The 21,442-nt window shown below is 43.5% G+C and overlaps 1 protein-coding gene and 1 pseudogene across 1 annotated transcript in view; one reads left to right on the top strand and one right to left on the bottom strand.

The window, feature by feature from the left end:
- Window positions 1-10,318: 10,318 nt before the first annotated feature.
- On the bottom strand, window positions 10,319-11,085 carry LOC121837109 (annotated as a pseudogene).
- A 1,701-nt stretch (window positions 11,086-12,786) lies between these two features.
- Window positions 12,787-21,442, top strand: part of LOC8038898 (NACHT domain- and WD repeat-containing protein 1) — a 131,710-nt gene continuing 123,054 nt past the window's right edge. The window contains exon 1 of the mRNA XM_040206260.3: window positions 12,787-12,913. Within this exon, the coding sequence (XP_040062194.2) occupies window positions 12,787-12,913 (127 nt within the window). The remainder of the gene's footprint in view (window positions 12,914-21,442) is intronic.

A 21,442-nucleotide genomic window follows, 5' to 3' on the forward strand; every position in this document is an offset into this window, starting at 1 on the left:
CGTGCTCGGGCCTGCACTGCGCTAACATGCTCGGGCACTGATCCTCCATGCATAGTCAATGTTATAGTATGATGGCTGGTAAAACCTGCTGCCAAGACAAAGAAAGCAATCCTCCTACGTCGCTATTTGGCGACATAATAGACCAAACTGCCGCAACTGATTTCCTGTTAGCGGATACTTGTTTCAAATACCTAAATAACCTACATTGTTGGCGTTCTACGAATATAAAAGAGAAAAATAAATACCTCGCGTACTGCCCACCCTTTATAGAAGTAACTAAAAAGAAACAACTACTCTTTTATCAAGTAGTGAAGATAACGTAAAAAAATAAACGCTGCAATTGTTCATTCCTTTATATATTTCTATACTTCGTTTCAGCTTCGGTCTGAGCGCGGTCGGTGTTATGAGCCGAAAGGCCAATCAAACAGCGAAAGAAGCACAACGTCATGGCGTGCTCTCTGCAGTTGATAGGACCAGCCGGTATTCGCCGTCTCTCTGTGCGCGCTCCTCCGCCGGCGAGTCCTATTAAGAGCAGAGAGCACGCCATGACGCTGCGCTTTTTGCGGTGTTTGATTGGCCCTTAGGCTCATAACATCGGCCGCGCTCGGACCGAAGCTGAAACGAAGTATAGGCACCATCAGGCCTGGAAAACTGAGTTGTCAACTCGACCTCGAGAAACTGCACTGTCAGTTATTCGCGCCGCTAGGTCTGGCATTTATTCTTTGAAGCGTGCCGCCCTCCTAATGCAAACAACCTTCTTTGGTGCATTTTTCGATGCACGCCTCCAATGTGCGCTGTCAAAAGCTTTCACTTGAAAAGGTGCTTTTCTTTTTTGCGAAACATTTTTTTTTTATTTGTTCGATGTCAACCTCTTTAATAAACGCCATTCGGTAATAAATTAAACATTTCGGTCCAACGAACTGTTAATTCTTTTTTTTTTATGAAATGCGTTATGTATTATTGTTTGCTATTTTTTCTGATATTTGTTTATCACCCAGTCTTTCTTTTACTGTTTTACTTAATATTTGTGTTAAACCATTGTTAATACATATTTTAAACGTGACTCTTTTATGATTTAGACATAAACATTGTAACTCCTATTTTATAGTGAATCTATCTTAAGGGTTTTTAAGTTATTTTAATTTGTACTATAATAAGTAGGCTGAGAAAGGACTAGCTTTTCTTCGGAATATATCGAACATCTGAAGAAAGTCTAAAAGAACCTACATCAACCCAGAAGACGGCGGCCCCCCACTCGTTATCACTAAAAAAAAAAAAAATGATCGCCATAAGCACTTCCGGAAATTCTGCACAACTCGCCGCATAAACAGCCACCACGCTCATCTGAAGGCTTTCTACCTGCCTCTGAACTAACAACGAACAAAACCCCGATAAGGGTTCTTCACTCTCTCAGATAGGTGTATGTATTTGACGACTCGGCTTCAATGGCACTCCATGAACCGCACTTTTCCTATCTGAAGCTTGGTGCCATAAAACGTTCTTCAATACCGCACACACAAAAAAAAAAAAAAGACTCCTAGGGGCCTCGTATATTTTTATATCTGTGAAAATAAAGAGAAATTCGTCGTTCGTGCTTTCGCCGTTGCTGCTTCGCTTGTATGAACTGATCGAGCACTTTTACCATAAAAGTATTTTTTTTTTCTTTTGCTATAGCGACAGGACAAACGCGAACTGCACGAAGCGCGCTGACTCGCACACTTATTAACTGCCGCTGAATCACTTAGGTCATACAGGTTACGGTCTCGCCGACTATCAGGCCGTTACTTCTTAACTGCAATGTATCGGTATAAACATTAAAAAAAATGAGGGAAACCAAATGCGGCACAAAAACTAAAACGTAATTGGTCAAGGCGTGCCGGCTTTGGCTCTGGTGCACAGTTTACACGAGCGCTCGATCTTTACTCGCAATCAACTCGGACGCACCCGGGATTTTTTCCCGTGTAGAACAGGCCAAACCGAAGTAATTATCTTCATCTTCTTAGTGAACTATTCCTTTAAATCGCCTCATTAATGGCATCGTTCAAGCTAGGACCCAAGAAGAGTGAAATATAAATACTGTATTCTTCGGCGTTTCATTGGTCTAGTCTTGCTGATCCCATTAACAGTACTATTTAAAAGGAAGCTTGATTCATGTCCTTTGAAGAAGAGCAGTTTTTATACCTAATAAAAAAGTACCCTCAAACAACAAAGTTAAAAAAAGAAAACCAAGACTTACGTTGTTTGCAGTGCCCGTCATTTTTTTTAATTGAAGTCTGTACTTGGCAGTACGGTTGGCCGCAACCCAAGAACTGGCGTTTTCTCGCGTTCACCTTTGTAAAGTAGACTCGAGCTGAAACCTAAGGATAACAGATGCTTTTTATATAGGCGCATTAAGCTTAAAGTATGAGCGCTCATCATTTTCTCGTATCTTACCGTTCAGCTGCCAATTGAGCGTTCCGGAGCAGGTCTGGTTCAAGTCGTCTCGGCTCATTGCCAAGTACTTTATGGAAGTAACACACTTGATCCTTTCGGAAGGTTTTTGTGTTCTCAAATAATGTAAATGAACATATTCCCGTTTTTTTATATATTTATACTATTTCATTAGTATTGATGATAACAAATAGAAGCACCCACACAGAAAAAAGCTGACATAGCTAGGATGTTTACTTCAAAATCAAATAGCTCGTACCTTAAAATCAATTTGAGAACCTCGTAAATCGAAAACAGCCTTTTCCCTTTGTGAGCACAGTTATTGAATTCTATAGCTTAACGTGTTTATTTTATCATCGTTGTTTTTATTTATACTCTGTACTAAAATATTATACTTTATTTTTTTCTTGGTCCCTCGTATTCTTTTTTGTTTGTGTTTGGAGAAAAATTGCAAATGACGAGGAAACGTTTCGAATCCATCATACAGTGCGTGCTTCGTTTTCTCCGCTTCGGGAGATTCACTTCCTCAGCAAACAATTGCTCCGTGACGTGAAAAAAAAGTCCGGCATACTCATTTCTGATTTGCATACTCCTCTCTTAAGCGGGAGTTTCCGCGTTTTTCGCTTTTATGCGGCTTTCTTGCGTACAACTTTGGTGTGCGAATTTCGCAGTACAAACAAACAAGCCCACAATAGATTTTTGAGCTACCACTTTGAGATCTCGCGTTCAGTCGATAGCAAAAAATATTAGAATTTGGATAGAAGCTAAACAAAAACGCCTCCCTAAAAAAAAAAAGAAAAAAAGGCGAGCCGCGGCATATGATTGAGTAGCTCCCATCAATGTGGTGGACATAAATTAAATCGACAGTTTTTCTATTCATTGTATCGAAGAGTAGCTGTTTTCAGCGATCTTTAACTATAAAGTATTTTGATGGAAGTAATGCAGTGGAGTAATTTATTCAACTGACGGAACAATTTTATTCGCCTTGCATGTCTTATTCACCAATTTTGCTCCTAGCAGGGTGATGAATTACTAGACAAGAGAAACCACACTAAACGCAATAGAAATGTCCAAAACAAAAAAGCAGGAACAAATGCAGTTAAAGAATATAATATCCTAAGAAGCTCCGTTGCAGAGAGCAGTTGGAAAACAAAAATTATTTGATAATTTTAATATTATTTACTACGACTTTTTTCTACCTTACTTCATATCAGATAGAGGTGTTATCTGTAAACACTGCCGGTCACACCACCATCCGGGTATTAAGAGGGACGTGTCACCCGGTGTCACTTTTTTTTCGTATTTCACCGATATAATTTTACAATGTTTACTTCTAAACAGCCAATGTGAAGTATATTTTAAAAAAAAGCGAAAGTCGTTTACAACTCCCTGTAACGCCGAATTTGAGCGCAGCTCTTGAGGAGGAGGAGGGAAGGGTACTGGGGGTGGGTCACGTGACCTTGGGGGGTCACGTGACGATGCCGATGACGTCATCAGTGACGATAACGATGCGGATACCGATGACGTCATCAGTGATGATGACGATGACGATGCGGATGCCGGTGACATCATCAGTGACGTCACTGATGACGTCATCAGCGATGATGACGATGACGATGCGGATGCCGGTGACGTCATCAGTGACGTCACTGATGACGTTATCAGCGACGATGACGTCATCGCATCGTCATCAGTGGTGATGACGATGACGATGCGGATGACGGTGACGTCATCAGTGACGTCACTGATGACGTCATCGGAGGGGGGTCACGTGACCTCGGGGGAGGGGTTTCACGTGACCCTGAGGAAGGTCATGTGACCTCGGAGTGGTCACGTGACCTCGGGGGTGGGGTCACGTGACTTGGGGAGTCACGTGACTTTGGGTGTTACGTGATCTTGGGGGGTCACGTGACCTTGGGATGACCTTGGGGGTCACGTGACCGTGCGGTGACCTTGAGGGTCACGTGACCTTGGGGTGACCTTGGTTACGCCGACGCCAACGGCGACGCCGCTCAAGCCGGGAACGGGCCCCTAAGAGCTGCGCTCTAAAAACGCTGGCTTGAGGGTTTTCTTTTTGTCTATGTGTGCGTGTGTGTGTGTGAGAGAGAGAGAGAGTGTGTGTGTGTGTGTGTGTGTGTGTGGTGTGTGTTTCTACCAACAACAGCATCTGCCGTACTATGATGTATTCGACACGGTCGACTGATGGATGATATTGTACGAAGCCATGTCAGCTCAGTCAGAAATACATATGTGTGGGCGAAGGTTCGTGAATACTTTATTCTATTAAATCAAATGCCTATAATATATAGTTACGTTGTCAATAAAAAAAACTGCGCCAGACGACTTTGTCCCAAAAGGGCCCAGTAACTTAAACGCACCCCCAATGATTCAATAATAGTCGTAAATGAACAACATAAAAGTTCCAAGACTCCACGGAAAACCGAGCACGATCCATATTGCTTATATCTAAATATATAAATTCCGTTGGTTGAGGCTTTCCGTAAACGTTTTCTTTCGTTGCCCTTATCGCGTGATGTTGGCAGAGACAAAGCAGTACACCTGTTGAGCGCCTACTACGTCAACCCGAAGAGCTGGATATAAAACAATGCCTATGCTCACGGACGCAACTTTTTAACGGTGCCAGTCTCTATTTTAGGTGCTTGAGAGGGAAACAGGTCGTACTTTGTAGGGACCGAAATTTAGAACGGTCGTGGTTTGAGAAAGATCTAAAAGTAGGCGAGTACACTGATTCGATTAATCACGATTGACTGAAACTACATTGACACAGTTTGTCTCGATTAATAACACGCACAAAAATTTCATTGCTGACAAACTGTTCAACGAGTTCTCGAATCAATCTAAAACGTGATTCGATTCCTATTCGTTTAATATTGAGCTTTGCTCTGAGCGCGTTATTTTATGGTCATTAGTAACAAATCCAACCTCAATTTTTGCGTGGAAACTTCAGGCTTCCTCTTTTTCAAATTTCGCAGTTTTTGCATTCGGGTTTTGTTGAGCAAGAATTTTGTGTTAATTGACTTAAATTCCGCGCGAAGAATCAGACGTGCGATATGAACTAATATATACCAAGAACATCTTTTTGTCACAACGTGCACTACCTGTGTCTATGATTGCTTCCCCCCCCCCCCCCCCCCGCCCCCGCCCTATGTAATGCCCGAAAGGGTTTTTAGGGTAAACAAATAAATAAATAAATAAATAAAATGAGAAATCCAGAATTATCAAATTCCGCCTGAAATAATGTACTGCATGCAGATGCCTTTCGCATTTAAAAGCTAACGAGAACGGAAAATTATATAACTTTCTTTTTTAATTAGAAAACGGTTGCTTTTATTTTTTGAGCATTGTCAAATTCCCTGCCTTATGAGGAATACGAATTATATTGTAAGTATCTTAATATATTACACCTAAGAATTTTTCATTCGTAAAAATCTCGAGGTGTTTACCGCCTAAAGTTTGTCAGCTAGCTTACTATTGAAATAAGGGTTACTGCGCAGGCAAAATGGTAAACAATCATAGTGAAAAAAATAAACAACAACCTTGAGACTAGGAACAAAGAAAAGAGAACAAACACAACACCGTCTCAGAAGGGAGTTGAGACAGTGTTGTGTTTGTCACCTTTTCCTTGTTCCTAGTTTTAAAATTTGTTTTCACTAGCTTAATATGTTGTTTTTGATCAGAGTTGATAAAATTTATTACGTATCAGAGTTATTCTTGGTAAAAGCTATGCACCGCGCTAATTCCCAGTAAAACATTAAACGGCTCACTGTAAATCCTGTAAGCACGAATATGTATACGATAAACACGGATTATTAAAATTTATTACCTTCACTCCCGTACAGATTACTCGCCCTTTTCACGAAACAGTGATTTTTTCGCAACGACAGCGATACCGCCAGGGAGTGCATTCCACTCGCCCAGACTCGTTGCTGGGTGAAAAAAAAAAAAGTGTATATTGAAGCAAGACGGGAAGGTCTGAATTTTTCACTCACGGTTACGACGATGTGAAACGTATGAGCGAATTTGAACATTTTTGAGTTCCTGCAAGGTAGAAGTTATAGAGGAAACACGAACGCGCAAATGTCCAGTAGTAAGCGGTGTGGGTGGCTGTGGTAATAAATTTCATATTTTCGCTTAGTCATTTTATTACTGTACATTCGCTCTGCCCTGTTTTAATTTATTTTTATTGTTTTCCTTTTAATTTTTGGCTTTGTTTTTTCCTTCGTAACGATTGATAGGCGACATAAGTAACGCTATGCATATACTTGCAGTGGCTGTGTAAATTTAAAGAAAAAGAAGATACGCGCTTGCATGGGAAGTGCCTCACTACTTTAGTGAGTAAATAAATGTAGAGATTGAAATGACTACATCGGTACACGCAGGACTTCCGTCTCGTTCCTTTTTGAACTGGACGTTAGCTGCAACCGGTAGACACTTCTATTTCAGGTCTTGTGTTGGCGCATGTCAGGATTACTCGATGACATGCGCATATTTTTTTTTTTTCATACACAGAGATAACGACGTGAGCTCAATGCGCTATTTGGCAGAATATAAAAGGCACTTCTGAGGGGGAAAGAAGGCCTTGCAGTTTGAAAGCAATTACGTGTAATGGCAACATGTTCATTCAGTCCTGATGTACGAATGTTAGTTTGTTTGGATAAACCTTATTTCTGCACCTGTTTGGAAATGATTAAACCGCAATTTTGAGCTCTCGATCGCCGGCAAAACGTAACTACGAAAAGAAGTTCTCTTACTTCATATTTAAACGAAAGTCAACGTTTTGCGAGCTATAATAAATGCGACGAATTCGAAGCATACATACATTTACCTCTGCTCAATATGTTAAATAAGTTTCTAAACGAACCTCGGTATTTACAGTTTTCCATTGGTGCGAGGCACGGAAACCAATTTTTTTCCCAATTTATTAAGGCGAAAGCCTCACATGCCTCATCGTTGAGCCGACCTTCAAAGTCCTTGAGCGAAAACACGTCGATGACACGAAAGGTACCAAAATGAAAGGTACCAATGAAACAGCACCAAAAGTGCGTCGTCAGAACGCGCGCTGTCTCCGCAGGTTTGCTATCACGTTTACATTGGCGCTTGGGCTTTCACCTTCAAGTCGTCTTAGGGATAACATTAGAGACCCTGTGAATTTTTTTCTGCAGTTTAAGTCGAATAGAAATGCGGGTTTGAAAGGTGACTGCACTGATATATTGCCGCGTGCGTGGTCGAGAAGATACGCTTCTCCGTTCATCTAGGAGATCCGCGTACACTCTTACCCCGAGCGTAAAAGATAAGGAGGCCAGAAGGACCTTGTTTAGTCATACTCGCCCAGCTCTTTCCCGAACATTCGAGGTCGAATATTTGAGAGGACGAGCATAGTAGATAATGTGGCAAGGGCCGTCCGTACTGCCGATTCATTCACGGATTCTCTCTCGCAATAGCCAGCTGCTACGCCGACGCACTGACGCTTCCTGCTGCCGCCGTCGATGCCCGCTGCTGCTTTCTCGACATGTGTTCTTCTTTTTTCGTTTCTGGCACAAGATCGCCCCCATTAAATGTTTAGTTCATTCCGCTTTTTTCCCCTCATCGTTGTCTGTCATTCGTAGCAATATCCAATTTGTTTTTTTTTTCATCTGAAAGCTTTTTTTTTTTGCGGTTACATTATTAACCAAACAAAATACCCCTTGCGTCTGAGCGTAAAAGCATGTATAAGAACTACAGGATACATCCATGACGTAAACGTTTTGGGAGAGGTGAAAAAAGAAAGTGATAGACAAAGACATACGGGAAAGACTAATAGATCTTATATATTAGTATACTCTCAATCATCTATAGCTTTATCGTAATTTAATTGCTTTATGCCCCCGTTGTCGTTATAGTGTCAGTCCCAGCACGCCAATAAGCTCTGTTACCATGTATATATCACCCAGCGAGTATCGTAGAATAACTTTTTACAACTCATCAAGAAGGGTTGTGCCTGTATACGTTACTAACACCATTGTAACAGATGTTTATGTTGTTGTAGATGTTTTTTTTTTGTTACACAGGTGATTACGCGTGGCATCTTGCAGGTTCATGTTCCGTGTAAAAGAATAGAACCGATGGCGATTACTGCAGAGTCCCGGTATCCAACGGTGCACACAGTCTACTGGGACCCATAAGCTCCGATGCTTTTGCAAGGTGCCTAGAAGAAAGTAACACTCGCCCAAGTTAGGAAATTGGCATGGCCTCTCGCGGGAAATCTCGAGTCGCTCGGCGAGTTCCGTTCGAGGTTTCTCGACTGGAGCTTTTCTCCCATTCAAAAGTGCAAAAAAAAAAAAGAAAGATGAGAAAAAAGAAACTTTTTACGGATACTTTTTTTCTTCTTCCTTAGAACAACTCGTAACGCCGCCGAGATTTTTTTTTTCTCGTCGGAAAGGACTGTCTTATTTGATCAGTGAAACGGCATCAGAAACTACGAACGTTTTCTTTTTTTCCCTGTACGGTTTTTTTGTTTTGCTTCGGGCACTCATCGTATCCACCAGGGCCTTTGTTTATATGTGCGATAAAATCAACGACCGTGTCTATTTTCTTTCCCCATTCCAGAAACGTGTCAAAAATAACTTTCTTGGCCAGCTTACTCTTATTTATTTATCCCCCCCCCCCCCCCCCCCCCTTTGTTATGTTTACTCGTTGCATCTTAGTCGCACCCCTAGAGTGAAGGATTCAAGATGATCTTCGTTTTGTTGTAGCCTTTAGGCCGTTTTCGGAGTTTGGTAGGATAAGAGAACCAAATAAATCCGAGATTGTCACTTCAAATAAGGCTTAGATGGATTCTTTAGAGAGGATTTCGTGAGTAAAATTGTGGAAGAATGAAAGCCGAGAACGTTCGTCTTCTTCGCCAACAATGGAAGCTTCGGTGCCGGGCACGGTGAGATTTTCTTTCGCTAGCGGGACCTAGAAAGACGGCTCTGAAAGTAATCAGGCGCTCGGACGACGAGGAAGGGGACGTTTTAATATCTGACTTTTCAGGCAGAAACGCTCCATCGGCCCTTGACACATCTTTGCGCTTGTTTAACATGCCGTCTTATTGGTAGCCATACAAGACACCTGGACGGAAAGTTCCAAGTCTAAGGAAATTTTGAAGTTCTGCGTAAAGTTCGTGGTTTGATTTATCTAAACGAAAATTCAGCTTTTAATATATCAAGGTGGTCACAGCAGACCAATGTGCTTGGGCTGGTGTTACTCCAACATCATAAAGTCAACGTTACTAGATCCCTTCAGTTGTCAAAGTCCCCCGGCGGCGGCCGTCGATGCGTGGCCCATTTTCGTTTCCGCTCGCGAGATGGCGCGGCGGCCACCGTTAGCCCGGTGCCCTGGGCTTCGGAACGCGACGCGCTGGCAGTTTGGGCAGCAAATGGAATTATTTACGAAAAAGTTAGGGCGCCAACGAGCTGGTGAAGGTTTAACATCATTTTAGAGAAGCCCCCGAGGTTGGGGAAAAGACGAAGGACAACATAGCAGACAGAGTCTCAACTCTGTGTGACACTCGGTGTGCTGTGCTGTCCTTCGTCTTTTCCCCGATTTCGGGGGTTTGTCTAAAATTATGGCTTTCTTTGCCTCGAAATTGCGTCATGCAATGCGCCTCCCATTTTTACAGTCATTAGGGACCTCTTCAGACGTTGGGGACAGGCTATAAATGAGCGGAATGAACAGGAGAAAGCAGCAGTGGCGAAGCTGCCCGGAAAGTATCACCGCCGCTCTTTGCGTACACTCGTTACTGAAAACTAAGAATAAGCAAAGCAAAGAAACTTTGTTTTCTCGGTGGCGCGAAAAGCACTTTGTGCGAGGGGCAAAGACACACAGAGTGCAATTGTTGAACACGGGTTTATAATAGACGAGCTTCCTTGATGGCGATGGCGACTTTCTCGAGAATTTGAAGGCGACGGTTGACATCCCTGGCGTAAAAATATATCCGCGTGACAATGAAAAATACAACCCTTGGCACATGAACGTGGGCTTGTGCTGATCACAACCCAGATCCAGCTCGTCCAGGACCTTCCAAAACAAGTCCCCACAGAAACCTTCCTCATCAAGAGAAAGTGAAACTGATTCACATACAATTCTCACGAAGTGTAGCCTCTTGATGCTGGGGTGCCTCAGGCTGCCTTCTTTAAAGCTCTGATATATGGTCAAGTATGCATCAGAACCGACGACAGGAGCTGCTGAACTAACGTAATACAGGCAGAATTGGCACTCTGTGCTCTTGCTCACATTGTGTGCACCATAGCCAGATAGGTAATACGCAACACTGTCGTCTGGTGAACCTCCGAAGTAGCTGTGCTCATTACTCGTTTGGTCTGGAGTAACACAAGAAAATGTCATTTCCAGTAGCCTAGCCTGAATTTCATTGCTCAAGCTAGCTTTGTTTGATCGATGAGCTTCTCCAGCGGTCTTCAATGTGTCCTCCACACTAACAAGTACAGCATTCGGCTCGCCTTGAACAGCTGCAATCGACCGCTCACCTTGTTCGTTTCGGCGCTTGCTTTTTGCCGGGGACCGTCTCCGAGTAGGCGCTTTGCGTTTTTGTGTCGGTTTAAAAAGATAGTACAATTCGGGAACAGGCGAGGCACGGTGTTGTGCTTCATTGCCCATTTGACGCACGGTATCGCAAACACATCACCACAAACGTTGTGCTCGAAGACCTTTAAGATGTCATTATCTTGGAAGTGAAGATCGCACACGGAAGACGAGCTCGAAAGCTTTTTCTCCAGCCTCGGTACTGCGCGCTTCCAGAGTTCAAGGCGTTCAGCGTCGTCGGATGGCCCGAAAAATTTTATCTTCTCTCCCGCAGATCGCAAAGAATTGTACCCGCTTTTACACCGTGGCACGAAAGAGCGTAGCATGGTTCATGCAGTTGCAGCACGATGCACAAACACCACAAACGCGGCTATGAGCACTAACATAACCAAACGGAAACACCGCCGCACACTGCTCGCAACGTGTTTCACGTGTTTCTATGCTGGGTCGGTCGTGAGATTTGGCGCCTTGCCGGGCAAACTCCGTCGCGCGCGCCCCTAAGCGGAGCGCAACAGATAGGCGTCAGGCGGAGCTCCGCAGTTTGAGAACTGAAGAGAATCTAGTAACGTTGCATAAAGTAAAGTCTTATGCGGTGCAGTTTAAAACATTTTTCTCAAAACTTTACACAATGTCTGTTGGATTACGAGTATCTTACCAACACCTCCCAGAATAACCAAGCCCCGTGCTCTCGAATTTTTACGTCATCACCATGAGATCAAACGCAGACACAAATTGGACACGACTGCGACATCAGCATTCGGCTTGACATCTTGTTCAGTCACTGCGTCCAAGGGCCCTTGAAGACGAGCTCAGGCCGTCAAAATGTGATGACTCTACGTGCTGGTTGAAAAGGCTGCCACGGGCTTTGATTATTCTTTGTGGCTTTGGCCCCACCGGTACCGGCTACATGGTCGTCTATCATATGAAACGTTTCCCACGATCAACAAAATCTGCTGGGTGTGTTTTTTTTTCTTGTGCCCTTTAATCTTTGCGATAAGAACTAATACCGACAATAGACGCCATGGGAGAACACAGCAAGTTCTCATTCGGTGGCGTTTTTCGACTTTCAGGACTCCATTTTACATTGATCGGCTTCTCTTCTGGGTCAAAAAGCAGGTTTGTTTTTGGCTGGACTTGCAAAAACAAAAATATAAATCAATTTGACTGCAAATTGTTTTAATTAGTCAAATATACTGCTCGAATATGAAGCGCTTTGCTGAGTGTGAAGCGACGGATTTTCCAGTATCTCTTCGAAGCCACCTTTATATGTTCGTGCATTTTCTTGTTGTTTTCTTTCAGTGTGTAGTATTGTAGTAATGCAACGTATTTATATTGAATAAGTATGTTTATTTGTACGTAGTTTATTTGTTGCGTAACCAGGCCTCTTAATGTGCGGATTCTTACAATTTTGATAAATTTTCTCTTCAGTATGTTACTCGTTCTGTATGTATTTTGCAATATCACTGCACATTCCTTACCTCCTATCTGCTTCCTGATCTAAAGGAGTCAGAACAAATCAGGGTACTGAATTTTCTACTGCATCGAATAGAAGTTCAATTAAAAAATAAACACTGGGTCTAGGTACATGAAGAAGGCCTTCTTAAAGGCCGAGGAGTTAAGGCAGCGCGTTCTCCTTCATTACTACTAGTTGTACATAAAGAAGGCCTTCCTAATGGTCGAGAAGTAAAGGCAGCGTGTTCTCCTTCCTCAGATAGGCCCATGGCCGGGCGACGCCGCCCCTCGTGTGACCAGTGAGCCCCTCTGCCAGGAGCGGGCATGAGTCAGGGCGGGGCGAGTCTGTACCAGGACCACATCCTGCAGGCGGTGCTGCAGGGAAACCTTACCAGCGTCCCCGAGCCGCCGTCCAGGGTGCTCAAGATACTCGTCGCCTCCACCAGGCTCGGTGAGCTAAGCGATCCGCCCGTCTCTATGTCATCCCCACCTTTCTGGGATATCAACGCCTCATTGCATGTGCTAAAAGGAAAATTTCAACTGAACAAATAGAAACATCGCAATGTTCCCTAGAAATATTTCAGATTGCAGTCATGAAATATCAGTAAGCAGTAATTAAACGTTTGGAGGCGTAAAGCTTTCAATCCACGGCTCTATAAACCTTTTTTTTTTTTCATTGAATCCGACTGGCTACATTCACAAAATTGTGAATTTCTGCTTTTCGTGACAAAAGATCATACGTTATTACACACACCACAGCGCACTATAGCAAACAACACTGACACCTTACACACGAAAAATAAGGCAAAATTCAAACAAACCGCGCTGACTGACAACTCTTTTTATATAACTTTGTCTTCTTCAACCTCTAGCACCACCAAAGTTTCCAAATCACGCGCACCGATCTCCTAGATGCCTAAAATTGTTTTCTCTTTTTCTGTCAGGTGTAAAGACGGTGTACTAATACAGTTGTTATAATTCCTGGCGATATGTTCTGCTTCGATAATTTCTCGAGTTAATTGGTTACTGTTCCTTCCTAAAATTGTACAGGGTGGCAGCTGAACGTCGCACCCACAATCCCGGCAGTGTATGCCTAGATGCGCTGAGTTGATTCCGGTGTTATTGGTTTTGTGTTCATAGAGCCTATCATTAAGGCATCGTCCGGTCTGACCTATGTACACTTTCCCGCACGAAAGGGGACATGAGTACACCACTTCATCGGCACACTCAACGAACCTGTTCTGATGATTTTTGGTGCAGCATACTGTTCGGTGGGAATCAGGCGAGTTGACTTGTTTACACAAGTTGCCAAGCTTATTGGAGCAGTGAAGACGACATTGATGTTGAACTTGTTGGCGATTTTCTTGATGCCATGGGAGAACCTGTGGAAGTAGGGAAGAACGAAAGGTCTCGTAGATCTTTCTCTGGCTCTTGGTGTGACATATGTTCCCTTATTTTTTGATTTCAAGATGCTCTCTGCAATTGATGTTAATAGCGACATGGGATATCCGGCGGATGTTAATCTGGAAATTTGCGCATCAAAGCTCATTGAAATAGAGTGCTTGCAGGATTTTTGAAGAGAGTTGTTTAGACATAATTTGACTATTCGTCTTTTTGCCAGCTTAGAATGTGCCGAATTGTACAGAAGAATTGGTTTTTTACCCCTTGGCTCATATTTCCAGCATATATAAGTGTGTTGTAAATTGAGCCTGAGATCGAGGAATCCGATTGATCTTTCTTCCGGAAGCTCATGAGTAATTTCCAGTGGTTTTAGGCAGTTTTTAAAAGTTGATAGAACACCGGCTACAGTGGTTGAAACATTACTGTTCTCGGCGTCAAGAATGATCAAATAATCGTCAACGTACCGAAACACTCCAGCAACTCTGGTGGAGTCAAGCCAATTGTTCAAGAGTCTGTCTTGGTGGGCGAGATAGAGATCACTTAGCACTGGGGCTATGCACGACCCAATGCAAACCCCTTTCTTCTGTAGATACGTTTTTTTCTTTCCAGGTAATAAAGGTCGAGTGTAGATAAACCGAGAGTAGATGTAGAAAAGTTTCTTCGGAAATACCCGCGGAATTTTGGAAGGCTATGCCACAAAAAGAATCAATACTCTCTTCTACACATCGCAAAAGGCCGTCCTGGGGCAGTTCGTAGTACAGGTCTTTTATGTCGATGGAAAAAAAAGTTCTATGTGATCATAACTCTGCTGTGACAGGAATTAGATGACCTCGTTGGAACTCTTAATTAAGAAAGGGTCGTCAGTTGTAAGAAGGTTTAACTTTTCTTTGAGAAAAAGGGCGAGTGATTTCAGCCTAGTTCCCTTTTCGGATACAATGACTCTGAAGGGGTAACCGGGTTTATGGGTTTCGGCACTGAAAAATACACTGAGGCTTAGCAACTTGTTGCGATCGATGTGGGTGCAAAGATTTTTCAGTTCATACGACTGGCACAATTGTCTAGCATATTTTTGGCCTTACTCAGAAAAACATCTTCATGACATTGGAAAACTGACCTAATCGCTGAGATGGCTTTTGTCCCGAACATATCTTGGTGCATGACAGCAAAGCCTCCTTCTTTGTCGGCAGGCAAAAGAAATAAGGAATGCTCTTGTAGATATTTAACCACCCTCCTGGTAGATATAGAAGAGGCCTGCGGTACTTGTCGTAGTAGCAGGTCAACTTATTCAGATGTAACCCGGTCGACTTCCAACTCAGGAGCACGGCGCGAGACCTGGCGGACAAACGATAGCATTTCTTGCGGTGACCTCTTTGGTTCTACAGCAAATTTGGGACCAAGACTGAGAACTCCACCAGAGTTGCTAGAGTATTTCGGTACGTTGACGATTAGTGGATCATTCTTGACGCCGAGAACAGTAATGTTCCAACCACTGTAGCCGGTGTTCTATCAACTTTTAAATACTGCCTAAAACCACTGGAAATTACTCAAGAGCTTCCGTAAGAAAGATCAATCCGATTCCTAGATCTAAGGCTCAATTTACAACACACTCATATATGCTGGAAATATGAGCCAAGGGGTAAAAAACCAATTCTTCTGTACAATTCGGCACATTCTAAACTGATAAAAAGAGGAATCGTCAAATTATGTCTAAACAACTCTCTTCAGAAATCCTGCGAGCACTCTATTTCAATAAGCTTTGATGCGCAAATTTTCAGATTAACATCCGCCGGATATCCCATGTCGTTATTAACATCGATTGCAGAGAGCATCTTGAAAACAAAAAATAAGGGAACATATCTCACACCAAGAGCCAGAGAAAGATCTACGAGACCTGTCGCTCTTCCCTACTTCCAGAAGTTCTCCCACGGTACCAAGAAAATCGCCAACAGGTTCAACATAAATGTCGTCTTCACTGCTCCCAATAAGCTTGGCAAACTTGTGTAAACAATTCAACTCGCCTGATTCCCACCGAACAGTATGCTGCACCAAAAACCATCAGAACAGGTTCGTTGAGTGTGCCGATGAAGTGGTGTACTCATTTCCCCTTCTGTGCGGGAAAGTGTACATATGTCAGACCGGACGATGCCTTAATGATAGGCTCCGTGAACACAAAACCAACAGCACCAGAGCCAACTCAGGGCATCTAGGCATACACTGCCGGGATTGTGGGTGCAACGTTCACCTGCCATCCTGTACAATTTTAGGTAGGAACAGTAACCAATTAGCTCGAGAAATTATCCAAGCAGAACATATCGCCAGGAATTATAACAACTGTATTAGTACACTGTCTTTACACCAGACAGAAAAATAGAAAAAATATTTAGGCATCTAGGAGATCGGAGCGCGTGATTTGGGAAATTTGGTGGTGCTAGAGGTTGAAGAAGACATGGTTATATAAAAAGAGTTGTCAGTCAGCGCGGTTTGTTTGAATTTTGCCTTATTTTTCGTGTGTAAGGTGTGAGTGTTGTTTGCTATAGTGCGCAGTGGTGTGTGTAATAATGTGCAACGAACTCACCCAAGCTGCTACGTTAACAAGATCACACGGTTGCCGAGAACCGTAATTCTCTGGGTATTATAAAACGAAAATCGACAAAAATTTTGATACTTTCCTTGGAAACGCTTCATTCCACAGAATTTCCCAGAAAGTATGCCTTTACCTGCAAGGAGTGTGTATGTCAATTTATATAATATCCTTTTAGGGCCCCAATAGGAGCCTTATGATGTGTGGATTGGACCGGGGGACGAATGGCAATGCGTAGAAGAAAGGCCCGTAGAGCACTTGCACAACAACAATGCCTGTACATTCCTAAGTAGGAGTTCATTGTGAATTTCTGTTTGCACGGGTCTAGCACATAAATATATACCAACTCGTCTACCTGCCTACATTACTACACAAAGATACTTTTAGGCCTTCTCATGGTGACTTAATTTTTTATCCTTTCTTTATTTTTTGTGGGTTTGAAAAAACTTGTTCTGTATATTAGTGCGAATATTGTATACATCTGCTTTGTTTTTATTAGTCGTTTGGTTAATTTTTTTTGTATCTGCTTTTTCAAGTCTAGTTCTTTTGTCTACTGATGCTTTTACTTGAAATATAAGTTGTAATGACCCCCCATTCCCTTTATGTAATGCACTAGAATGGGAATTGGATTCGATGGGGGGGGGGGGGGGGGTGAATAAGTAGCTAAACATCTGCATATTTTATATGTTGGCTCAGCTGTGGTTAGCGCGAGAACGCGACGTTGATTGCATAACAGCTACAGACTGCACAACATTAAAAAATAAAAATGAGAGTCACGCATGCGCACTATGTTGGACATAACGTTTCCCTAGCGTTTTTATTAATCTTCACACGAAACTTCATGTTAATGATTACATTTTATTCACATGTAGCATAGCTGTCTTTCTTTGTTTTCGAAAAGGGAGGGGGGGGGGGGGGGGGACATGGTACTGGTCTGAAAATATAGGGTTTTACAATGCCCCGAAAAGGACAATGCAGAACAAACTTGGCCTTATTCGTAGAGAGGTCTGGATATCTTTACCCTAATTCGCCAAACAAGTGCTAAATCTAGGCTTCACTGTCTAACAGTAAAATAATTAGGCGGTTTATCCGTGGCATTTCTGGCTCAAGTCTGGCACTTTGGCAACTATGTGGCGAACCAGAGAAGAGCCGTAGAAACGCCATAGAAAGGTACCCTGGCAAGGACTAACACGTTGAAGCAAACCCGTATTAGGGCCAAGTTAGAACCCAAGAATTTCCAAATTATGCCTACTTGGGTGTTTCTTTGGCGTGCCACCTTGTTTATAAAGCCCAGTTGCGTGTTTGGTGGCAGCTTTCCCTCTTTTGTGCTTTTTGTTCTCCTCGAAGGCGCCTGCGTATATATTTAAGCAGTCGTACAGTAGATACTGTGAAATATTACAGACAAACATTTCACAATAAAGGAATCAACCCCCTTTTTTTATGACAAAATGTAGAAAATTGCACTCTCCGTACTAAACATAGCATTCAAGAGATGTATACCTTACCGCGTAGCCGTTTTTCTCGCATTTGAAATCATTTTAAGCATTCAAGGCACACCTTTGCAACAAGCGTACTCACTGCTTTTCCATTCTAAGAAGAATGGCTGCAACTGAGGCGAAGCGCTTCGCACAGGCGTCACACCCCAGTGTAAATAAAAATGCATTGTCACGTCTTTATTGACGTTTATCATGTGGATAAAGTCAAGAAGACTAATTATCGCCACAAATTATATATTTTAATTTAAACAAATGAGCATGATAATAAAAATGGCACGGGCCGGTAGTCATGCACACACAAAAAAAAAGTGGGGAAGGCTATTCTTGTCTTGTAAACTTAAAGGCTGTCTCGCAAGCTGCTGGTGTAACAATTGTTCGAACAATCTTACAATCCTAACGTTTTGAATTTTGAACAATAGAAAAAAAAAACATTTCCGAAAACCTGTAGCATATACATATTTTTATTTTGATAATCGCGTCATCTCTAGCTCCTACTGGAGGAACTTCTTTCTGCTGCATGCTAGTAACCAGGCCCTCCAATAACTCAGTCTTTCAAAGGCCCGTTCTCACGAGTGCCTCCTTGAATTCGCTGTGTAAATCCTGGAACAATAAACTGCATTGCATTTCAAGTCATGCGTATTAGCAGTAGTACCCGGCTCAGCGCGGGCAATAATATCGAGGGCACGCTTGAGGTCACCAACTTTCCAGAACCGGTGGTTCTCTGCACACATCCACCCTCGCAGTCGACAAAACACCCTTCCAATCCCCACTCGACTCCACCCACACCGCCTTCTCCCGCCAAGCCTTCGCCCCCCCCCCCCCCCCCCCCCCCCCACACACACACACACACCCCGCCAGTTGGTGTCTCCACCGTGCAAACAAACCGGCACCAAATTTCTCGAGGGTCTTATTGACGGGGCCTCGACAAGAGATTAGGCCCGAAGGGTAACCCCGCCGAAATAACGCGAATTTATTGAGGTGCCCGGGAAGGCCTCCTCTTCCCCCGCCCACCGGCCGTTCTCATTTTACGATGTCGCCGAACGAGACCCCGATCCTGATTGCACGACACGGGGCCGTCCTCGTGAACGGCCCGTACACAATGGCCGTCGACGGCCCCCACTTCATCGAGCCTCCGAACACCGCCGTCGCGGCTTGTCACACGGCGCGCGTCAGCGTCGACACGGCTGCTTTGTGAGTGCAATATGAGTGCTGCGTCTGAGCAAGCTCGGAGACAATGGCCGTTGTCAAGGCTCGCCCCGGGGGCTGTCGACTATCCTCGATCGAGCTCGCGTGGCGGGGCGGGAGCGGGCTTCGATATTGGCACGGGCGGATCGGCGGTTGAAATGTGGATCTACTTCGGTCCCCAAAGAGGAGTGAGCGAAGATGGAAGCGTCGGTGTGTGTGTGTGTGTGTCTGTGTGTGCCGGCGTGGAACTCGATTGAATGCAGCTTGGCGAAGTTTGGACTTTGCTGGTTGAGTTGAAGGAATAGCAAAAGAAGTTCAGAAAGTCAAGAAGGGGGGAAGAGATTGAATTAAAGGGTACTAACCGAGGGAGCAGTCATTCAGCGTGCACATAAAATGCATTGGACGACTTTGCAAACACAACTTTTGGAAGTTGTATTTGAAAACTTCAGTCGCTCTTCTCAGTCGGGTCTCATCGAAAGTTTCGGAGGACGGACAATATTTCGCCGAAGGAATACGGAATAATTTTTTGCGCTCTGTATTGAAGTCGTCAGAACTTAACTCACCAAATGTTTGATCCTGACAAACTTTTCCTTACCAAAGATAGAGAAAGTTTACGTCAATAACAAGAATGCCCTTCTGTCCAGAAACCCAATGGCAGGCCCCAGATAAATTAAGTACTTCTATCGGTTTAAAGGCTGGAAACGTAGTTATGTCTATTTCTTCGTCCTACATACTATCGCTAATCTATTATGTACCATCTTGTCACTATAAAGGGGTTAACCTATACTGTTTAAAAATACTCAATATCATTATTCCGAGTATGAGGCAACTTGGCCATTTTCTACTAATTCCGGATGGATGTGCTTATTTTTTTCTGGTTGTTTTCGACGTCTGGTTTAGATTTTCGCTCAGTTACTAATTGTATATTGAGAATACAATAGACCAGTTTGTTTTTGTTTTATTCTTATTCGTATGCAGAATAGTAAGAAAATAACTAATGTCTCGATACATAAAGGACTCCAATTGCTTGAGAATTGTACAAAGAGTGTAATTTTTGTAAAAACGCACAAATGCATCATTAAACGCCGCTTATTCCCGAGTCCCGTTCTACGTGTACGTCAAGCTAATATTTTCATATGTTATCATTCACCTTCTAACTTATTTTGTTAGAGTTTTAGGAGTTGCCAATATGCCGATGGCTCCCAATTTAGATAAAATCTTCTATCTAAACATGACACGAAAAATGCGCTGCCTCACTATATATTTTTCAATTATACGTAATATATTACCCCTCAAAATAGTGTGAGTTCCCATCTTTATAACTATAGCTTTTGAAATCATCCGATGACTTCGTGCACGAGCTTGGCTTTAGGAGGGAGTGTTTTGTCGTACATAAGAACGGACACTAAACTCCCCCTTCATCTAAGAAGAACAGTAACGAGACCAGTGCTGCTTGTTACGAAGAAAGAGGAACTCAATTTTATTTTGTTCCCGACTTTATTGATATATTTTTCACACTACCTTATAAGGGGCATTCGCTGGACGCCATGTTTGAGAGCGATGTTTAGAGCGCATGCTGAGGAGGGGCCCACGTTAATAGGCAGCTAAGACCGGCCATCTGGATAGTCCGGAATGCACGTTGCAGAAGAACTGTGGAAGCTCGCCGTCAGCACGTGCTCAGCAGTCGCGCACACAGCTACGGTCGCCAGTGAATAGTCCCTATGCATCATACAAAAGACAGTTCTGAATAGAGATTGCAACGCGAGTCACTGCGAGATCCGTGCTTCGAATGCCGCATGCCGCAAGTGCAGCCGTAGAATCCCGCATACCACGGCTGCACTTGTCAATCTTCCGTCGCTCGCAATATACATATACGGTGCAGCCTGTCCCTATGGGGTGGAGTGGTTCCCTGAATACCTTGAAAGATGGGACCCTTCCGACATCGGCAAGCTGAAACGACGACTGCCGCAACTCGGATCTAGCATGGGCCTTAATTCAGCAAGCGGCTGGCGTCTATCCAGCGAAGCGAGTTCGAAACTGACAATAGACAAAGGGCTGGCCTAAAATTCATTTCGGCAAAACCAGTGGTCGAGATGGTCTGATCTATTTAGGCGTCGCACCCGGATGTGGCAGTGGCGGAACTCGGATGATTAGATTATCATCGCGTTCTTCTATTGCTAGCTTTGCGCCTGCTCCACGAGTGGTAACTTTGCTGCGCCCCCAATTTTCCCACGAGCTTCAAGTCGTTCTAAAAACAGTGGATTTCGTGGTTTTCGATGACGCTCTTTAAGTTCCTAATTGGAACCATGTGTTTATT

The sequence above is a fragment of the Ixodes scapularis genome, unplaced genomic scaffold (genome assembly GCF_016920785.2).
Source record: "Ixodes scapularis isolate PalLabHiFi unplaced genomic scaffold, ASM1692078v2 PGA_scaffold3__209_contigs__length_174095766, whole genome shotgun sequence".
Classification (NCBI taxonomy): Eukaryota; Metazoa; Arthropoda; class Arachnida; order Ixodida; family Ixodidae; genus Ixodes; species Ixodes scapularis.